The 21,994-nt window shown below is 43.1% G+C and overlaps 1 protein-coding gene across 1 annotated transcript; it reads right to left on the bottom strand.

Moving 5' to 3' along the window:
* Positions 1–13,081: 13,081 nt before the first annotated feature.
* On the bottom strand, positions 13,082–14,083 carry LOC309850003 (olfactory receptor 10J1-like; the record flags this gene model as incomplete). The annotated part of the gene is made up of 1 exon (XM_082703110.1): positions 13,082–14,083. One exon carries the CDS (start codon positions 14,081–14,083, stop codon positions 13,151–13,153), a length of 933 nt encoding a protein of 310 aa, XP_082559236.1. The 3' UTR covers positions 13,082–13,150.
* Between the last annotated feature and the right edge of the window lie 7,911 nt (positions 14,084–21,994).

Below are 21,994 nucleotides of genomic sequence, written 5' to 3'. Positions count from 1 at the left end.
TTAAAAAAGGAAACACACTGAAGTATTTAGGGATAAAGGAGCATCACGTCTGCAACTTACTCTCAGCAATTCAAAAAAATAGGTAAGATATATACACACAGACGTATGTGCATGTGTGTGTGTGTCTGTGTGTGTGTGTCTGTGTCGAAAGGCTATGAAGCAAAGATGATAAAATACTAACATTTGAAAATCCAAGTGAAAAGTATATGGGGCATGAGGACCAAAATAGAGAACACTGAAATACACTGGAGAGCCCAGTTGATTTTCAATAAGGGTACAAGATCACTCAACGGGGAAAGGACAATCTTTATACCACATGGTGCTGGGAAAATTGGACATGCCTGAGCAAAAGAGTGAAGATGGACTCTAACTCTACACCAAATTCAAACCTTAATTCAAAATGAATTAAAGACCTAATGTAAGAGCTGAAACTATAAAACATTGAGAAGACACAGGGAAAATCTTTATAATATTGGATTTTGCAATGATTTGCTTAGATATGCATCAAAGGCATAGACAACAAAAGAGAAAATAGATACATTGAACTTCATTAAAATCAAAAACTTTTAGGGGAAACGGGGTGCTCAGTCTAGTTAAGTGTCTGACTTTAGCTTGGGTCATGATCTTGGAGTCCTGGGATAGAGTCCTGCATCAGGATCCCTTCTTAGTGGGGAGTCTGCTTCTCTCTCTCCCTCTGCCCACCCCCCGCCACTATTCATTCCTTCTCTCTCTCAAATAAATAAATATCTTTTAAAAAATTAAAAACTTTGGGGCATCAAAGGACACTATCAAGAAAGTGAAGAAACAGAATGGGAGACCATATTTGCAAATCATGGATCTGATAGGGGATTGATATTCAGAACATATAAAGAATTCCTACAACTTAAAAAAGGGCAAGTCATATTCATAACTGGGTGAAGAATTTGAAGACATGTCTCCAAAGAAGATAAACAAATGGCCAAGATAAGTACATAAAAAGATGCTCAACGTTGCTAGTAACATTTAGGAAGATGCAAATCAATTTTGAAACAGCTCACACCAACTAGGATGGCTATTAATAATTTTTTTTAAATGGAAAATAACAAGTGTTGGTGAGGATGTGGAGAAATTGGAGCCCTTGTTTATTGATGGTGGGAATGTAAAATGTTCCAGCAACTGTAGAAGACAGTTCAGTGGTTCCTCACAAAGTTCAACATAGAATTATTGAATGATCCCGAAATTCCACTCTTAAGCATATATGCAAAAGATTGAAAACAGAAACCCACACAGATACTACACCAATGTCATAACATAGTCAATAGACAAAAGGGGGAAACAACTCAAATGTCCATCAACAGGCAAATGGATAAACAAAAAAAGTGTATAATACAATGGAATATTGCTCATCCTTAAAAAGAAGTGAAATTCTGATCCATGCTACAACATGGATAAACCTTTAAAACATTGTGCCAAGTGAAGCAAGACAGACACAAAAGGACTCATATTATATGATTGCACTTATATGAGGTACTTAAAATAGGCAAATATATAGAGCTAGAAAGCAAAGAGAGGTTATCAGGGCTGGGTAGGAGGGGAAAATAGAGAGTTCTTGTTTAATGGGAACAGAGTTTCTGCTCGGAATGATGAAAAGACTGGAAATGCGTAGTGATGAGAGGATTACAAAATATTGTGAGCGTTCTTAATACCTCTGAGGTACACCTGAAAATGGTCACGATGGTAAATTTTATACTAGGCATGTTTTACCACAATAATTTTTTAAGTATATGGAACAAATTTTGTACTATTCCTGCAGATTTTCTGTGGGTCCAATATTATGTCAAAATAAAAAGTTATGGGAATAAAAAGGAACCCTCAGAACCTGCCAGTTTAGGATGATGTCATCACAATAGGTGGTGCGTATTTTCGCTCAGAAGAGCATGCAGTCCTAAAGGACTAATCCCTAATCTCCCCATCAAAGGGCCAGCTGTATGAAATCTGCCCCCTAAGGAATCCTGCTCCTGTTTCAGCATGATCTTTCTCTCCACCCAACTGAGTGTCTTTCTTACTTGGGGTTTCTCTCCTACTCAGGACTTTCTCAGTGCCAGAGGCTGACTCCAGATTACAAATGGACTAAGGCCAGGGAGGCTCAGAGTAGCCTGACAATACCCTCTTTTTGTCCAGTTGATAGATTATGCTCCCCAATTTTATGGGGATATAGAAGAGCTTATTGCCTTGGTCCAGGTACTGTAGGTCAACAGAACTTAGCCACAGGTGAGGTTGGTGTGGAGGATTTCTCTAGAATCAGGACATGTAAACAAGATAAGAGATGAAATAAAAATTGTCCTACCAACTCCCTGTGGACATGTTCTATTTCCACATAGATCTTGATGGAATTTACACAGGACTTCCAAATATAGCTTAAATTATTTATATGTGATAGATGAATTAAAGATCTCATAAGTTCAATTGTTCCCCTAACTCACGGGTTTGGTTCCATCAACTCAGTTCTGCGGGGCAGGGGGGGGGGGGATGCTGATGCTGAGAGTAATGAACAAAGGTTGTGTTACCCCATCTATCCCTTTTCCTCATACCTGGTCCCTGGGCCTCAACATCCCCCTCAGAATCCAAGAATTTTCCATGTAGATTTGGATTTGGTTGATGATAAACAAATGTGGTATTAATTATTTTGGACGATGTCTTGATTTTCCCAAGTCTCTATTATAGCTCCTCTTTGAGTAAGAAGTAGAAAACTAGAAACTGGTTCTTTGAAAGAATTAATAAGATCAATAAACCTCTGGCCAGACTTATCCAAAAGAAAAGAGAAAGGACCCAAATTAATAAAATCATGAATGAAAAGGAAGAGATCATGACTAATACCAAAGAAATAGAAAGAATAGTTAGAAATTATTATCAGCAACTCTATGCCAACAAATTAAACAATCTGGAAGAAATGGATGCATTCCTGGAAACTCGTAAACTACCCAAACTGAAACAGGAAGACACAGACAATTTGAACAGACCAATAACCAGCAAGGAAATTGAGGCAGTAATCAAAAACCTCCCAAAAAATAAGAGTCCAGAGCCAGATGGCTTGCCAGGGGAATTCTATCAAACATTTAAAGAAGAAATAATACCAATTTACTGAAGCTGTTTCAAAAAATAGAAACGGAAGGAAAACTTTCAAACTCATTCTATGAGGTTAGCATTGCCTTGATCCCCAAACCAGGCAAAGACCCCATCTAAAAAGAGAATTACAGGCCAATATCCCTGATGAATGTGGATGCCAAAATATTCACCAAGATCCTAGCCAATAGGATCCAACAGTACATTAAAAGGATTATTCACCACGACCAGGAGGGATTCATTCCTGGGATGCAAGAGTAGTTCAACATTTGGAAGTCAATCAGCATGATAAAGCACATTAATTAAAAAAAAAAAAGACAAGAATCATATGATCCTCCGAACTAATGCAGAAAAAATCTTTTGAAAAAATATAGCATCATTTCTTGATTAAAACTCTTCAGACTGTAGGAATAGAGGGAACATACCTCAATAACATAAAAGCCATCCATGAAAAGCCCACAGTGAGTATCATTCTCATTCTCAATAGGGAAAAACTGAGAGTTTTCCCTCAAGACCAGGAACATGACAGGGATGCCCACTCTCACCACTATTGTTCAACATAGTTCTAGAAGTCCTAGACTCAGCAATCAGACAACAAAAAGAAATAAAAGGCATCCAATTTAGCAAAGAAGAAATCAAACTCTCACTCTTTGCAAATGACATGATACCCTATGTGGAAAACCCAAGACTCCACCTCAAAATTGCCAGAACTCATATAGGAATTAAGCAAAGTGGCAGGATATAAAATCAATGCAAAGAAATCTGTTGCATTCCTATGCACTAACAATGAGACAGAAGAAAGAGAAATTAAGGGGTCAATCCCATTTACAATTGCACCCCAAAACCACAAGATACCTAGGAATGAACCTAACCAAAGAAGCAAAGGCTCTGTACTCAGAAAATTATAGGACTCTCATGAAAGAAATTGAGGAAGACACAAAAAGATGGAAAAACTGTCCCATGCTCATGGATTGGAAACACAAATACTGTGAAAATCTCTATGCTGCCCAGAAAAATTTACACATTCATTGCAATTCCTATCAAAATACCATCAACTTTTTTCACAGAGCTGGAAGAAACAATCTTAAAACTTGTATGAAACCAGAAAAGACCCTGGATCACCAGGCGAATGTTGAAAAAGAAAACCAAAGCTGGGGGCATCACAATGCCTGACTTTAAGGTCTATTACAAAGCTGTGATCCATCAAGACAGCATTGTACTTGTGCAAAAAACAGACACATAGATCAATGGAACAAAATAGAGTCCAGAAATGGACCCTCAACTCTATGGCCAACTAATCTTCAACAAAGCAGGAAAGAATATCCAATGGAAAAAAGACAATCTCTTCAAGAAATGGTGCTGGGAACATTGGACAACTACATGCAGAAGAACAAAACTGGATCATTCTCTTAAATGATACACAAAAATAAATTTAAAATGATGAAAGTCCTAATGTGAGACAGGAATCATCAAAATCCTAGAGGGAAACATAGGCAGTAACCTCTTCATCCTTGGACACAGTAACTGCATGCAAGACAGTTCTCTAAAGGCAAGAGAAACAAAAGCAAAAATGAAATACTGGGACTTCATCAAGATAAAAAGCTTTTGCACAGCAAAGGAAACAATCAGCAAAACTAAAAGGTAACCTAAGGAATGGGAGAAGATATTTGCAAATGACATGTCAGATAAAGGGTTGGTGTCCAAGATCTATAAAGAACTTCTCAAACTCTGTACCCAAAAAGCAAATAATCCAGTCAAGAAATGAACAGAAGACATCAACAGACACTTCTCCAAAGAAGACATACAAATGTCTAACAGACACATGAAAAAATGTTCCACATCACTTGCCATCAGGGAAATACAAATCAAAAACCACAAGGAGATGCCACCTCACACCTGTCAGAATGGCTAAAATTAACAAGACCAGGAACAACACATGTTGGTAAGGATGTGGAGAAAGGGGAAACCTCCTACACTTAGGTGGGAATGCAAACTGGAAAACAGTATGGTGGTTCCTCAAGACATTAAAAATAAAGCTACCCTATGACCCAGCAACTGCACTACTGAGCATTTATCCCAAAGATCCAGATGTAGTGAAAAGAAGGGGCACGTGCACCCCAATGTCATAGCAGCAATGTCCACAATAGCCAAATTGGGGAAGGAGGCAAGTTATCCTTCAAGCGGTGAATGGATAAAGAAGATGTGATTCATATATACAATAGAATATTACCCAGCCATCAGAAAGCATGCATACCCACCATTTGCATCAACATGGTTGGAACTGGAGGGGATTACACTGAGTGAAATAAGTCAAGCAGAGAAAGACAATTACCATATGGGTTCACTCTTATGTAGAACGTAAGGAACAGTGCAGAAGACAATAGGGGAAGGGAGGAAAAACTGAAGGGGAAGCAATAAGAGAGGGAGACAAACCATATGAGGCTCTTGACTCTGGGAAATAAACTGAGGGTTGGTAAAACAGGGGGTCAGTGGGGGGATGGGGGTAACTTGCCCAGTGGGAGCTGTTCCAAGGACAACAGCCTTGAGACAGATGTGGCACGGAGAGTATCTGGAGGGTACATGAGGCTGAATGCAGTTAATCTACGTAAAATTTTCAGATTCTGGTGGGCTGGTGCAGAGATCTACTCATCTTGCTGTTGCCTCAGACAACGTCCCTAGATGAGCTCTCTTGTTCTCTTGCTTAATAATCTTGCCACCTACCAATTTGGAGTGGACTGCCTCTTTCTCTTTAGTGGTTCCCTGTCCCCTCCCCCCTTCCGTGTACAGGAAACTAGTTTGTGAACCAACAAGGCCTCCGACTATTTCTCCTTCTCTTGAACCAAAGGTAATGGCGTTCCCATCTGAAAGCCACCCTGACTCCCCTCTCTCTGGCCCTAAGGATCCCTGGTGCTCTGAACGTCAGTTCTCCCATTTTCCCACCACCTCTCCTGGATCCATCCCACCCCAACTCCTCCCACTGACAAACAACACACACAAAATCTTCTCACCTCTCCCTGCACCAAGCAGGCTCAGTACCTACCTAGCTGTGCCCCCATCCTCTGTGAAGACTGAGCCCCGGGGGGACATTCAAAGGCTTCCAGGGTCCACGCAAGGGGGAGACACACACCACTGAGCCTCTGACCCTCTTTTTTTAAGGACAGGGTCTTTTTTTCTAGCTGACAGGAGTCAAATTCAGATGAGAAATAAGCAGGGAGAGAGAGGCCAATATTCTCTTACTCTGCAGTCGCTTCTTCCAGGTGTGTGACAGCCCCATCTCCTGTAACTCCACTTTTCCTGTTTTCTCCCGAGGAGGCATGAGCATGTCACCCAAGGAGACAGGCTGTCTGTCTTCATGAGGGTACAGCCTGTTTGGTGTTACCTATCCATGAATCCAGGTCTTGGTTCAACACGGAAATATGAAAGACCGGTATCTTACAGACAACTGACATCATTCACCACAGAGGTCAGCTGTGGCCTTCAACATGGAAGCCAAGGGGGAGGCCCTCCATTTCTTGGTCTTGTTTCTTTAAAGTGTAGTTTGCTGGACGCCTCCCAGTGGGAATCAGGTGAGCAGGTCTGGTGGTTGGTAGAGATCAGAAATGCCTGCTCATGACTCAACCACTCTGAGTTTATCACTGCAAGACAAGCTGGTGGTTTTGACCGTTATACCATTTTATGTGGCTTTTTTTTTTCTTGCTCATACATTTGTTTCCTGTATATCCACAGCGAGATATTGGCTCAGGTTATGGATCACGAGGAAATTCACGTTGGACTAGAACATGTTAATGAAGAACATAAAAATGATCATTCGGAATTCACCCAAAGAGTCTTTAAAAATAAATATAATTGTGAAAAGTTTAAATTTAAAAAAAAAGTGGAGAAAAGTTATAAAATTACAAATCAAGTACCATGCATTCACTATGCCATATTTGTCATAATTATTTCTTCTTTTTTTTTAGGTCAACAAATGTAAGGATAAAATCAGAAGCTCACCCTGTCCCTACCCTCCCTTCTTCCTCAGAGATAACCAGTATTTTGAGTGAATGCTTGCCACCCCTCTGCACATTCATATATTGGCACATGTGTCTGTATGTATAAATAAAAGGTCTTATCCCAGATACATATATGTATTCTATTTTTGATATTTATCAATATCGATTGCCAGAGATCCAAACAAACAAATTATTCTATAACTCATCAAGATGTCTTCAGCAGTTAAATAAACACTTGGAATGTAAGTACTTGGAACCTAAGCATAAATACTATTTAACACGCAAGGTGCGGGGTTTCCTGAGGCTGTCAGCCTCAGAAACAAAAATCAAAATCATCAAAGGATTTTTTGTTTATTTCTGATGTGGCAAAAAGTAGTTAAATTTCAATCTTCATTTCGGAGCATCTATTTTTATCCCTGAATGAAATGTAGTATGTAAAATGTCATTGTGAATCTATCCATAAATTATGTTCTTTCATAATAATGTTAAAGTTAATTCAATAATACAGAGCACTTATTTAATGTGGATAAGTCAAATTCCTCTTTTTAGAGATACATTAATGGATATTATTAAAGAATGATAAAGTGAACTTACAATGTTATCTTTAGTTGTAAAATATTGATCTAAAGTCACATATTTTATGGAAAATAACTTGTTTATTTAACATTATGTAAAAATATACTGTGAAGATTATTTTATAAATCACTTAGGAAATTCTTTGTTATAAGTTACAGTGAAAGGAGTTTTAGAATTAAAAGCGAAAGATCAAGACTGATTTAGACCAACCTAAAATTACCCAAACAAGACAAAGATTTTAAAATGTGTTAATTCCCATCATCCCATTTCTGGCTCAGATGATATTGTTGCTGTTAATCATATAGTTGAGATTAAAGGGAAAAAAATCCCTAAACCCAAATCACCTATTCAGAGATTTGCATACTAAATAAATGCTTATTGTTTCACAAACTGAGCTCTGAGTGGTTTATCACATGGCAAGGTTAAGCCGAGGAGCACAGCCACAACTAGATCCCATGGATTTGGTTGGCAACCAGGAGTCTAACACAGACAATTTCCCTTCGTTCTTCTCACCAGCCTGGAAACACACAGATGAGTCCGTGCTGTAAGTAGCTGTATAGCTCTTACTATGAATTAATCACAGAGGTAGATGCTGGGGACGATGCTGTGGGGGAAACCATACCTGACCCATATGTTCTTGGACTTTAAAGTCTCACTCATAAGGTATAATAACTGAAAAAACAGGGAACTCATCCAGTTTTTACTGGAGACAGAGAAACAAGCACCAGAATGAAATGCTTATCGTCAAGTTTATAAATCACAGACGTAAGCCAGTGTAGCTAGCTGGGTTCCCAGTGTCAACATCGGTTATGGGTCCCTCTTCACAGACACCTTCCTTGAACTCCTACTTTCCTAGCTGATGCGCTGATTCCAGGTGAAGGGCTCCATCGGTAAACCCAACACCCAGGAGCTCCTCAGAGACAACCTGGCAACCTCACTGTCAAGACCATGAAAGCTCCATCTCCACCGTCTCCACCCTGCCGTGAACCACGGTCTTCAGCCCATGCTGTACTGAAATCCACAGCCGCCTGAACCAGTGAATGTCCTTGGTCTATGGGTGACTCCCCAGCCCCCAAGCCTGGAAGGAAACGCTTCTTCCGTCAGCTCCACAAGTAAGCTCGTCTTATAGAACCAACAATCTCCTTACACACATTAGGCAACAGAATGTCCCTTTAGAAAGAATGTAGCTTCCCTTTCCTTAGAGGCATGGACAGGACAGCGCAGCAAGAAACAGAACAGTTAAAAGAGAAAGGAAAGCCCGTCCAATTGAAACAATATACTGAAGTGAACAAATTTGTTTCTAATCATGTCCTGGTTGGGGTCATTAAAACCATTAAAATCGTTGCCCTCTGTTACTGGAACAAAGGCTGTGCCCCTAACTGCCCAACCTAAGAAGCCCGGCCAGCCAAGATCTCCCCACTGCTGCAGATGCTGCTGTGCCTCCCCTGCCCCCGAGAGCCACGGAGAGTGGGCTGGAGCTCCGGCGGCGGGACACAGTCCAGTGGGCGCTGAGTCTTGCTGGGAAGATGTTTCTCTATGTCCCTGGGGGAGCAGGTGCACAGCTCTGTGTTGTGGCGGTTTGGAGGAAGACTCAGCTGAAGGACGCCGTATAAGTTACCCACTGCTGTGTGCCAAGCACCTCAGACCTCAGCAGCTTCAAACACAGAGACTTATGATTTCATCCTCTGTTTGGGTCAGAAATCAGGAAGGAGCTTAGCTGGGTGACTGAACCACAGATAACCAGGACTGTTGTCTCATCTCAGTCTTGACCAGGACAGAACCTGCTTCCATGCTGGCCTGCGTGGCCACTGTCGGAATCCGTTCTGGGGCCACTGTTGGGTTGGGGGCCATGAATCCTCACGGGCTACTGGAAGAGTTTCCCCTCATTCCTACGGATTCCTGCGGACCTTCCTACAGAGCAGCCTACAGCGTGGCCGGCTTCTCCAAGAGTGATCCTGCCTAGAGAGAAAGGGCCTAGCGCAGAAGTCTGTGTTCCCTTACTCTAATCTTGGAAACCACACACCTCAGTTTGGCTGTATTCTACTCAGTAGAAGGGAGTTGACCCACAACCAAGGAGAGTAGAGTTATTTTGGGGACATATTTTTAAAACCACCACATATGCTGGTGAGTACGCATATGCCTAGCAGCAGGAAGCCCCAGGACAGAGAAAGGAAGCAGGAAGCCCTGCTTCCTACGTGGGCACGCCATCCCCTCTAACCTTGGTGGGGGGGAGAAGGGATGGGCAGCCTTCGCTAGAAAAAGAGAAGGTCCTGGAGGGTTGCAGCGTCCCCTTTCTGGCCCTCCCAATCCTTCTGTCTCTGTCACGGGGCGGGGGGCATATAAAACCTCACAAGGATCTCGGACTTGAATCAGAGGGCTGGTTTCTTCCAAACAAACTGCATCACCTTCGTGAGCTCACGGGACCCTGACCCTCAGTTTTCATCTGTGAAATAGCAATACAAATGACATCAAACTTGCAGACTGGGTGAGATCGGTTAAAGGCTAATTTGTTAAAGGTGATGTGTGATTTGTAAATGTTATCGAAAGTTAGTTTTTATTAGCAGCAAAAACAAAGCTTTAGTGCTCTGTTGCCCTCTGTCTTGTTTTGTTTCCTATCCCTGCCACGAAGCGGTTTCAGATACTCCCCTTGTCTCTCGCATCACTACCAGTAATCGGATATTCAAAACGCCGCTCTCGGCGAACCGCGCTGTTTTGCCCCAGGTCTGTACACTAACAAGGTCACAAGTCGCACCCAGGGAGATAATGAGATCAGAGGGACTTCCTCATCCTCCTGATTCCTACGGTACCGACTAACGCGTGGGCTCTCCCCCACCTCCTCCTCCCCCCACACAGGGGCTCTCCCACCCTCTCAACTTTAACGTCTCTCATCTCTCCTTGCTCCCTTTCCCTAAATTCTCTGTTCCTACTCTTGGTCTAGGGTGAGCGTATGAAGAAACCCTTGTATCTGAGGCAAGAAGAGTTCGTGCTGTTTTCCCATTTCCTACTATGAAGCAAACCCTACTGAGCCCCGGATTTCACAGTGTCTCCCAGGCTGTGTCTCCCATGATTAAGCTGGTCATTATTCCCTAATTTACTTCCAGACCATAATGTTTGTTAATATGCTTTGCTAAGCAAGAGAAAAACAGTTGGTTCTAGGCTGGTTGAGCCCGCCTCTCTCAAGGATCTTAAGAGGAAATAAGTCAACGATAAGTCACGCCAGATGCCGGCGTCGCCGCTGTGGGGAAGCGAGCAGGGGACCCCGCCCTGCACACAAGAGCTGCACCACGGGAGGGGAGGGGAGGGGAGGGGAGGGCGCTGCGCAGCCTGCACACTCTTCCCCTCCTCAGGCATCATTGGCTCTGAGCGTTGGTCCAGCACAGCCAAGCCATGCTTCCAGAAAGGTCACCATAACGCCCTCAAACCACAGCCACAAGGGTCCCGTGGGAGGCATCTCAGAGCATGATCAGCGGTGGGGGAAGCGGGGGCGCTCCCTGTGTTATCAGTTATCCCGGTGAGTCAGCGCGGTCTCACGCTCCACAACTGGTGTTTGCTGTCTGCCCCCACGATGTCTGCAGAGAGGATGGAAGTGGAGGGCGATGTCGGCCGTCGCTGTCTTCTCCCAACAGGACAGCTGGACCACAGCCTATGCTTTAACACACCGTTCTCCATGGGATGATGGCGCTCATTCGGTCACAGGCATTCCGTGAGCTCCAGTGTGTTTTATGTACCCTGTTCGGAGGCAGCCTCTGGTCCCTAGTGAAGCGAGTCCTGATCCCCAGGGCAGAGACCCCACTGAAGGACTCCAGAGGCCGCGCCTGCCCTTATAGCCTTTCCCCCCATGGCACCCAGTTCAAGGACATTGAGCAGTTTCTCTATGTCAGCTAAGCAGGCAAGCACATGCGGTCCATTGGGAATGCTACTGTCACTGGCAAAAGCCCCGGCTCCTTATGCCCAAGTCCACGTCTGCACCAGCAACGGGTCTGCTGCAGGATTGCTGAGCTCTGGGAGGGTGGACAGACCGTGGGGAGGGCGGTGCGGGCGGGGAGGGCTACTGTGTGGGGACAGAGACGAAGAATACTCTGAGACAAGAGTAGGATTCCTTTGAGAGATGTTTTGATGCAAAATAATCCTTTTTGGGGGAGATATGGGATGTGTCTTTGTGGGATCACGTGTTCTTCCGAAGGGCGATGTGTACCTCCAGTCACAGTAGCAAGCCCCTCAACCGGCAAGCCCCGGCTTAGAACGATGATGACTATGTGGCGACTAAGCCCAAGCTGTGGGCTTAAGCATCACTCTGTTCACACATGATTTGTGTTGAGTGAGAATTAGTCACACATTCTCTTTGAAATTAAATGTATTGGTTTAATTTTTTTCTGGCCCTATTGTGATGGTATAAACTATATTTTTAAAAAGACAAAGAATGAGGGGCCTTTAATACACATTCTTTACTGTTGCAAATATTACTTTGGGAAAATTACACCATAATTTTCTGCAGCATCCAACTGTAGGAACTCAGGGGAACACACACTGTCTTCAGTAAGGGCGCCAATCCTATAAAGACCTGGGCAGCTGTGGGAAATCGTATGGGGATTCTGTGTGCAAAAATTCTGCAATCTATAAAAATGGGTTGACTGCTGGGAGAGGCTTTCGGGAAGGTGCCGCTACTGTGAGCGGGACCCCCAAAGAGAGGGTCTCCAGGGGGGCTTTCTGAGAAGCAGGCCTATGAACCAGGCCCAGAAAGGATTCCATGCTGTCATGGAACCTGGATAAGGGCACCCCCAAGGCAGCTGCTGTGAAGAGGCCAAGCTTGTACTCTTCCAGGCAATGTTTCATAAACATGAGAGGTTCTCTTTTCAGTCCCTCTGCCATTAGGGATCCCAAGTCGCTTGTCGGACATGCACTCTCAATGCACCTTCAGTGGGGACACTTGGGCCATCCTTGAGCAGGAAGAGGATGGTGAGTGGGAAATTTGGATTATCATCATCGTTATTATTATTCTTTTTTAACATCACCCTTTTACGGGCTGTAAGACCTTTGGCAAGCTCTCTTTCTCACTTTCTCGCCAAATAACCCTAAAACCTTACACCTTTCTCACACATCAATCCAATCCCCCTTGCAGAAGGCAACAGCATCAGGAACTAGGAGACACCCCGGCCTGTGTTTAGACAAGCGTTCAAGCTCAGAGCTGAACGCAGGCACCCAACTGTTGACAGAATATGAGTTCAGCAGCGCAGAAATGAGGAGCATGAAGGTAAGACACGCGTCCTCCGGGGCTAATGTCCGAGGTTAGTAGAAGGCATGGGAGCATCACGATGAAAATGAACTTCAAGTCAGGGAAACTCTGAGCTCGTCACTGCAGCCCTACCACCGCGTCCTGCACCTCTTCCTGGGTAAAGAATGAATAACAGGATCCACAAACATTTTTTGAGATGACAAAATACCCAGAAGATGACAGGCCATTTGTCCAACTACCCTAGATCCTAGGCAAGAGGATTTTTGCTAATAGCACGGCGAAGAGCATCCTTGACCTCCTTGTTCCTCAGGGTGTACACCACAGGGTTCAGCAGGGGGGTGATGACCGTGTAGGTCACCGAGATCAGCTGATCCTGATCCCTGGTGTTCTCAGACTTGGGCTTGAGGTAGGCAATGGAGGCGCAGCCGTAGTGGACTATGACCACCGTGAGGTGGGAGGCGCAGGTGGCGAAGGCCTTCTTCCGGCCCTGGGCAGAGCTGATCTTGAGAATCGTGGAGATGATGAGGACGTAGGAGATGAAGACCAGCCCCATGGGGACCACAATAACAAACGAGCTGATGATAAAATTAATGATGTCATGTAGAGTGGTATCTGCACAGGAGAGTTTCATAACTGGGAGAATGTCACAGAAATAATGGGCCACTTCTCTGTCACAAAAGGGCAGCCTAAATACAGAGGAAATCTGAACTACAGCCACAAGCAGCCCAATGCTGAGAGCCCCCCATGCGAGCAGGGCACACACCCTCTTGTTCATGAGGACCGTGTACCTCAAGGGGTTGCAGATGGCCACGTAGCGGTCGTACCCCATGGCCGTGAGCAGAAAGCAGTTGTTGATGGCCAAGGTGAGGAAGAAGAACATCTGGGTGGCACAGCCGGCCAAGGAGATGGGTTGGTTAAGACCAGTAAGGCTGCAGAGCATCCGCGGTACAATGACCAGGGTGTACACGGTCTCGGAGATGGAGAGCACACTAAGGAAGAAGTACATGGGTGTGTGGAGGTGACGAGTGAGGCTGATAACTGTCACAATGAGGACATTGCCAGCCAGAGTTAAAAGGTACAATGGAAGAAATATCACAAAGAGAATGATCTTGTGTTCTTGGAAACTGGAAAACCCCTGGAGAATGAATTCACTCACTTCTGTGTGGTTCTTGCTCTTCATGAATAAACGCTGGGTCTACCCCGTGGAGACTCAGGTCTGTCAGTGAGTCAGAACACACCCACGCCCCGCGCCGGCTCGGGACCAGGAGAAGGGGCAACAAGGACCTGCTCCAGGAGACACGCCCAGCGCGTGGGGTCTCCTGTGCCCTGGAGAGAAAAGGTAAAAAACATAATCAGGAAGCAATTGCGTGTATGGAAAGTTTTGTATAAAGGGATGGGACAGGATAGTAGGAAGGACACCCGGGCTAGTCTTAAAAAGGCTTCCTCATGAGCCAGAACACGGGTGTTTGGAGGCAACTAGAGCTAAAGAAATAGAAAATGTATTAGTTTGAGAATTTTCTCATAAATTGCAGTTTCAGATTTTTATTGACCTAAAACAAACTGGCCGACTTCTTCCACTTCATTGAAACCACAATTTTGATCATCTTATAGATCTTACCTTCCAAGTTGCCAAATGGAACAATGCTCTCTGCTCTGAGGGGACATGAGAGTCTGCTTTGTCCCTGTTCTACGCCCCGACATCTCTTCATGAACCCTTTTCACAAATCATTCACCTGCTTCAAACCTGACTGCCCTCCTGACAGTAGTTTTCAACCAGACATATTCTACTTTCTTGGGTACTGGCATTGCCTCCTCTTGCTCAGAGAGCTCTCTCAGGACCAGCAAGGCCCCGTTGATGCATGTCCTCTGCATGTAGATTAATTACTAAGTGTTGGTTCTCCTGCACTGTGTGTATTTTCGTGTTTTCAGCCAGTGCTTGGAAGTGAATTTTCACAGTTGGTCTGACTCATGACTAAACTCTGACCTCTCTTCTACTTTCTTCATAATAATAAACTGGGTACCTCTGGGAAAACCAGTTTGCACACCCTCCCTCATTATCTGGGGAATTTCAGAAACCAACAAGCTCTCATTTTAAAAACAGTTTAATAATAACAATAACAATAATGAGCAACAAGAATAGTAACTTGTGGCACTTTTTAGTTTATGAAGAGTGTTTATATGCGTTATTTAACAGCACACCAATCCCATCCGTTTGATAACTATCTTCATTTTGTACCCTAAGACACCTAGGGTTTGGTGGCTTGCCCAAAATTAGTAAGTCATACATCCAGTCTTCTCATTTTAAGGCTGGTGTGAATTGTCTTTGCCACAACTGCCTGAAGCAGCATGGTGGCTCTGAAACAGAGGAAAAAGAAGACATTTTTCCCCCTGGGTTTTATTGAAGAGAATTAAAGGATTCTCCTCACTCTGGGAATGATATTACATTGGGAAAAAATGTTGGAAAAACTTGAAAACATTTGGGAAACCAGAAAAATTTTACCATGTTGACCTTGATAAGTAAATGCAATATTAGCATATTAGTAACCATAAGCATCCATTCTCCTTGGCTTAATACTTCTACTTCCAATTACTTATTTTAAAGAAATAATCAGAGAGATGTATCAGGATATATATATAAAAGAAGCTTTTATGGTATTTATAATAATTAATACCCCAAACAATGTAAATAACTAAGGGAATAATGAATTATAATGTATCTCTATGATGGGAACTATGGAGCTATTAAACATCTAATGTTCTGACATTGAAAAATGTGATGGACAGACAGGACATAATATTTAAAAATTAAACAGAAAGGAAGAAATAAACAATGAAAGAAAGCCCATGGAATGGTACACACATCATTAGAAACGGGTTGGAAATAAATACACTGAAATGCTAATAATACTCTTTTCTGGATAGTGAATGGAGAATCTTAAATGATTTTTCCTTTTGTCCTCTTTATATAATCCAGATTTTCTTAGTCATTTCTCTTCAAAACATAGAGAAAAATAATTGTTAAATTCTTCTTACAGTGAGACTCGATAACAAGGTTGCAGAGAGGATCAAGGAGAAAAGGTAAACATAGTAGGTCTGAGCTCCCACAGCCAGACCCCGAGGAAATTACCATCAGTTTTAATGGAGGATGGTAACCAGGAAAAGAAAACCTTTCTGCACAGTGCTGGAAGTGGCGTGGCATGTGAGATACTCATCTTGGACTCAACATTTAGGAGAGCCCCAAAGACACTCAGTGATCAAGACGAACATGATTTTAATGCAATATCTTTTTTAAAAAAACAAGTGCAAAATTCCATGATGAACAAGATATTAAAATTTTAAATAGAGACAGGCTCAATTCTGCCTATCGCCACAATGGGATGCAAGCAGCTAAATGAGGGCAAATTTTGGAATTTCCTTACTGAGGATTTTGAAGAATAGAAAAATATAAAATAAGTTCAAAATATAGGGGGAAATGGAGAGCAACCTATGTGTTCATTTTCCTTTGATATGTGGTGATAGGCTAGTCTTGAAACAGCTGCTATTTAACTGAGATTCATGATGTGTTACTGAACAAGATAAAACCCCAATCTTATATAACTGGAAAATCAATCCCTACCTCTGCCAAGGGGGATGAGAAGATAAGCAACGATAGAGAAAAAAAAAAGATTGAATTGAGCTCGTGCGTTCCTTTCTGCACTCATCACCCCCTCAGGAAAACGAGGGCTCACCAAGAGGGCAAAGATCTGATGAATGTTAACACCAGGCTAGTAAGGTCATGACAACAGAAACAAAATGGCAGCCTACTTCTATGGAATCCATGTCACCAAGAAGAAAAATATTTTACACCACTTGCTGTTTTCTTGGATTCTGGATCTTTAGCCAAAAATATCTCTCTACCCTGAAAAAAAAAAAAGTTAAAATATTTCGTTGTAAAGAAATGATAATGATGTCCTGCTTAGACCTGACAATCAATCCTGGGCAAGGGGTTAATCTTACTCATTTCATTATTCAAGTCTTTCCAACGGGAAGCAAGCTGGGAAAGCCTATGTGCTTGGTGGTTTGAAGTCCTTTTATATAATGGAGTCGCAGGACCTTAGCAGTAGGAGGTAATTTTAAAAGCAAATATTCCTCAAAAATAGTCCCCCAAATTCTGCTTCAGTCTTTCCAATGATTGGAAATTAATGATCTTACAAGTTAGCATCCCCTTCTTTTTTTTTTTTTTAATATACCAAGTTTACTTAAAAAATAAAATGAAGATTTTATATTATAAAAATGCTTTCAGGGAAAAACAGCCATCTGTACAAAAGGGTATAAACGGAAAAGTTAGTTTTCTCTTCCTATGCTTTGCATTCTCTGGTCCGGGGGTAAACATGACTCATGTCTTTATGTCTTTTAAAATTTTCTGTCTAGAAATTTTCTAACTACAATTGTGCATATTTCCATATCATTTCAATGTTACACAAATGAAACTGTACATACCAAATCACAACTAGCTTTTTTCACTTACTGATAAATTTTGAATATCCTCGTAACGGTGCAATAGAGCTATATCTTTATGACCAGCAGTGCACACTCCCTCATACAGATCCATATAGATATACTATCATCAACTCTATTGTTGAGTAACCTTAATTCTTAGAAAACATCATTTTCTGTTGACTCAACCTCTGTCTCCCTGTGACTTGCCGCCTCCCCATATTATCCTATTTCCTTTTCAGTTCGGTAGTGGAAGATTATTATCTTGTCCCTGCTAAATTTTGTGTCCTTAAATCCGTTACCACAGCAAGATGAGCATGAAGAAATGTAATATTAATGGCATGAGAATCAATACAACCAAAAAATAATGAAAAACTTGGAGGAAAAATACTAAGAATTTAGAAAACACACATTGTATCCCATTTTCACTTACTTCTGCCCACAGCCAGTCACTGCTTCTGACCTTGGCAAAAGGAAGAAGGAATCACTTTCCAGATAGTGATTTTTAAAAGTCACTGAAAGGGCTGAATCTATTCAGAGGAAGCTGGTAAAAACACCTTGTGTTCAAGAGCCATTTACAAGGGAAGCTAAAACCTACAAAGTAAGGAAAATTCAGCTTTCTACAGTATCAGAGAAAACCTCAAATCATTGCTGTATTTCTTGAAGTTGAGATCGGTCCTTGGTTCCTTTGGCTTGAGAAGTAGCCCAGGAAAAAATGCCATCGCTTAAACTCTGGATTTTAGGAGCTTTGTATATTTATTTTCCCCAAGAGAAGGTAATCCCTCATGCCAGTTCTCCTGGGACCATCCTTATGAAAATCCCTCTGGGGTACCAAGAGCTAAGGATGAGAGAACCCTAGGGCTTGTCTCAAGAGCTTCGTTAGGAACTTGGGTAGCCGATGGGGGAGATACTTTTGTTTGTTTCCTCACTGTTGGGGACTTTGAGGGTTTCAGAAACCAATACTGCGTTGGGTTTAGTCAATTAAAACCATGGAAACACTGGACAAGCTTACAAAGAGAAGACCCTAAATTCTAGTCCTTTAGGATCAGAGAACAGAAAACTTCCTGCAACTTATCCAGATCCAATCAGGGTACACAGAGGAGTATGGCCGCCAGGGCTTCTCTTGTCCAGGCTTGGCCCATAGCCAGTCTCCTTAGGGCTTAGTCTAGCTCCCATCGAGGGACACCTGCCTCCCACACTTGGAAAGGCAGAGGCTGCTGTTGGGCCCATTCCTCGTGCTCCCTTTCATTCATTCTTGGATCTTGCTGGAGAGAGAATGGCACAGCCGCTCTGTGCTCTAGATCCTTTAGTTTCTGGATCAGTGTGGCCATCTCTGTCAATATTCTCTGGGCACAAGGAAGATGTCTGAGGAGCCATCTCAGCTCTGCGCTGCAAAAGGGGATTGCAGTAGGGGTCTTCCACCCAGACTAAGAACTTTCTTGCTAAAACCATTCTGTTTCCTCTTGGCTGAAAACAGTAATATGTGTTCACCGTAGAAAACACAGAAAAAAAAAAAGGGAAAAAAAGATTACATAAATCACTCATGATTTCCAGCTTGGAAATATACCACACACAATTAATACCCACACTATTAATATTTTGGTGACTGATTCTCTAATTGGTTTTCTCTGCATTAAGGTGTGTGTATATGTGTGTACCTTAATGCAGAGAAAACCAATCATTAACAGCAAACATGGAATGACGTGTTTCCATGGTTCTTTCTCCTTTCCAATAGTATGAGGTCATACCATACAAACTTCCTTACATCCTGCTCATTTGTCCTCTTAGCCATGTATTGTGATCCTTCCCCACATAAGCATTTTCCCACCCTGTCACTGTTAAGTAGCCGCCTTGCCTTCCCTCTGGTATGTGTAGTGTGGTGTCAGGGTTCAGATGGTCACTGTGCATTGCGATCGGCTGTGGAATCTTCAAAGGCTCTTGGAGCCCACATCAGGGTCCCTCAACAGTGGTACTGTTGTCCTCAGTGGCCTGATACGTTTTATGGTGTGGTGGGGGGAAGGGTGTCCCTCCTGTTATAAGACAGAGCTCCCCTGGCCTCCACCCTCTAGGTGCCCCAGCATCCTCTCTCCCCCCTGCAGCATATGAGGGGAAACCAAAAATGTCTCTAAGTGTGGTCCATACCTGTTGGGGGGGAGGCAAAATGTTCCTCCTTTCAGCATCTGTGGTCTAGAACATTCCACCATCCTCTACCCAATTTTTTTATTTCATGGTCATGTTTAAGAACCAGGTCAAAACCTCACCTTCAGGATATCATTCATGCATCGGACCATTTCTCTTTCTATGCCCTGTATTTCCCACAAATTGGAAGTCAGTTCTAAAGGCTTAATTAGATGCAAGTTAAACTTATGGAACTATATAAACTATATTGAGATATATATACTATAAACTGCATTGTACTATATATAAATTATATATATAACTGTGCTAAACTATATACATGCATATACACACACACACAACTTTGCATGACATCAGTAGAGTTATCAGATTTAACAAATAAAAATATAGAATACCTTGCTAAATTTGAATTTTAAAAGAACAATAAATAATTTTCTAGGGTAAGTATGTCCCCAATATTACATGAAACATACATACTAAAAGTTATTCATTATTTATCTGAAATTCAAGTTTAGCGAGGCATTTTCTCTCTTATCTGGAATCCCAATCAGGAGGTGCACACTGTTTGGTTTTCCCACCCTAAGCAATGCAAAATTGATCAGCGTTCCAGGTAGCAACAGCCTGGTGCTCTATTCAAATTGATCCCATCAATATTTTATCATTTCATCTTTTGATGACTTTTGTCTAAATCAATTTTTTATTAGAAGTTGCAAAGAATGCTTTCCTAATCATGTCCTTTCTCTTACATTTATTCTGTGAAACAGTTTGTGTGCAGAAGTTTCTTTTCATCCCTCGGGGCAGGAGAGTGAGGTAGGACTGAGTAGAGTTGGAATCCAAACTTGGTCTGTCTGATCTGGGTCGAGCGCGTAGTCCCGTCTACCCGGTGGGGGACATTCACTCTCCCCGTGCTGATGATGTGGGACCACACGCCATCATACTCCAGCAAGCCTGTGTCTCACAATCAGCAGAGACGTGAGGTGGCAGGAGGCTAGCACGGGGACGGAGGAGTGGGATCTGCCAATGTTAGCAAACCCACAAGCGATCTTGTAATTAGAAGAAGCAAAAGCTCTAGAAACAAGGGGCCAGTGATGGCATCCGGAGAAGAAGAGGGTGAGGCACATCCGAAGGGCGTGCAGTGTTTCTCTGTTTCTTCTCATTCTGGCCACGAAGTCTGACTGACACACTTCAGAATAATCCATGCAGCCAGTACGCGGCCAGCAATGTGCCCTAGAAAATCAAATTGCTTGTGGTTTCTGAAAGAACTGGAGTTGCTGCCACAAAGACACTATGAAAGGCAGGGCAGAGGAGACTCTCTCTTCCGTGGCGAGGTGACGTGTGCCCAGGGTGAAGGACATCTACACACCGGAGCCAGGTGGCACAAGGGACTTCATCTTCCCTTTTGTTTGTTGACTTCATTTTACTGAATTTCCAGTAAATTAAATGTATAATTAAATACCCCCAGGGTTACAGTAGTAGAAAGAGGATTAGAGCCTGTATCTTGCCCACATTCTGTATAGCTCAGTAGGGCTGGCATGAAAGCAAACACTCGATGATATTACCATAGGAACGAACTGAAGAGTGTGGTCTTCGGTGCCGGTTTTCCGTCGGATGGATGCAGAAACGAGATTTTTGGTTCTCACGAAAGACTGACAGCGGATGGCCGGGTTGTCTAGCGTGCTCCAAATGCTCTTCAAGAGATTTCGTTCTCGTGTTAGAAAATTGCCTCTGAGGAAGAGAAGGATGGTTTATTAGGTTGCAACATCATCATAGAAATAACCCACGAGTTAATCGATCCTCTAATAAACATGTATGGAAGGTCTGCATGCACCCTGCACTGTGCTGAGTGCCGGGAGAAACAACGAATCACACACATACTATATGTGACGAGGAACCAGACAGAAAGATGTGACTTTCATAGATCGTGATGCTTTCTTTGATGGGGTAAGAACAGAGTAACAGGGTACTGGTAAGTAATCTTCCGACATGCATTTTAATATACTAAATTGCTTATATCCACCAGGAAGCAAAAGCCACGAAGGTACGCCTTGTCTGGTCTATTTACCATGAAACATGAATGAATGAGCCTTTGGAGTTAGCTAGTGAGTTGCGTGGTGTCTCAGAGACTGGTCAGCTCCCGTGAGTTTGCCGTTGAGCTGTGGGGCTTGCACGGCGAAGACGCGAAGCCTGGACAACGGGGCTACGCCAAGATTTCTGAATGAGCAAGTTCCCTGGCTGGTCTCGGTTCCCCGGCCTGATAATTCAGGTGCACTCAGCGCTGCAAACCGCTCTCAGCCTTGAAACGTTCTTCAGCCTGGATTTTGTGACACTTTGATTGCGGTGTTTCTCCCCAACAGAAGCTTGCCGGCCGCCGAGCCAACGGTGCGCACCTGCCCGTCTGTGCCGCAGACCAGACGTCGAGCGTCGCTGAATGTGGTGACTCCCTGAACGCGAGACTGAGCTAGTCAACAGCCCTGTT

This window comes from Mustela nivalis (genome assembly GCF_964662115.1).
Source record: "Mustela nivalis genome assembly, chromosome: 16".
Classification (NCBI taxonomy): Eukaryota; Metazoa; Chordata; class Mammalia; order Carnivora; family Mustelidae; genus Mustela; species Mustela nivalis.
The sequence above is the reverse complement of the archived record's forward strand: the minus strand, read 5'-3'. Positions and strand labels throughout refer to the sequence as shown.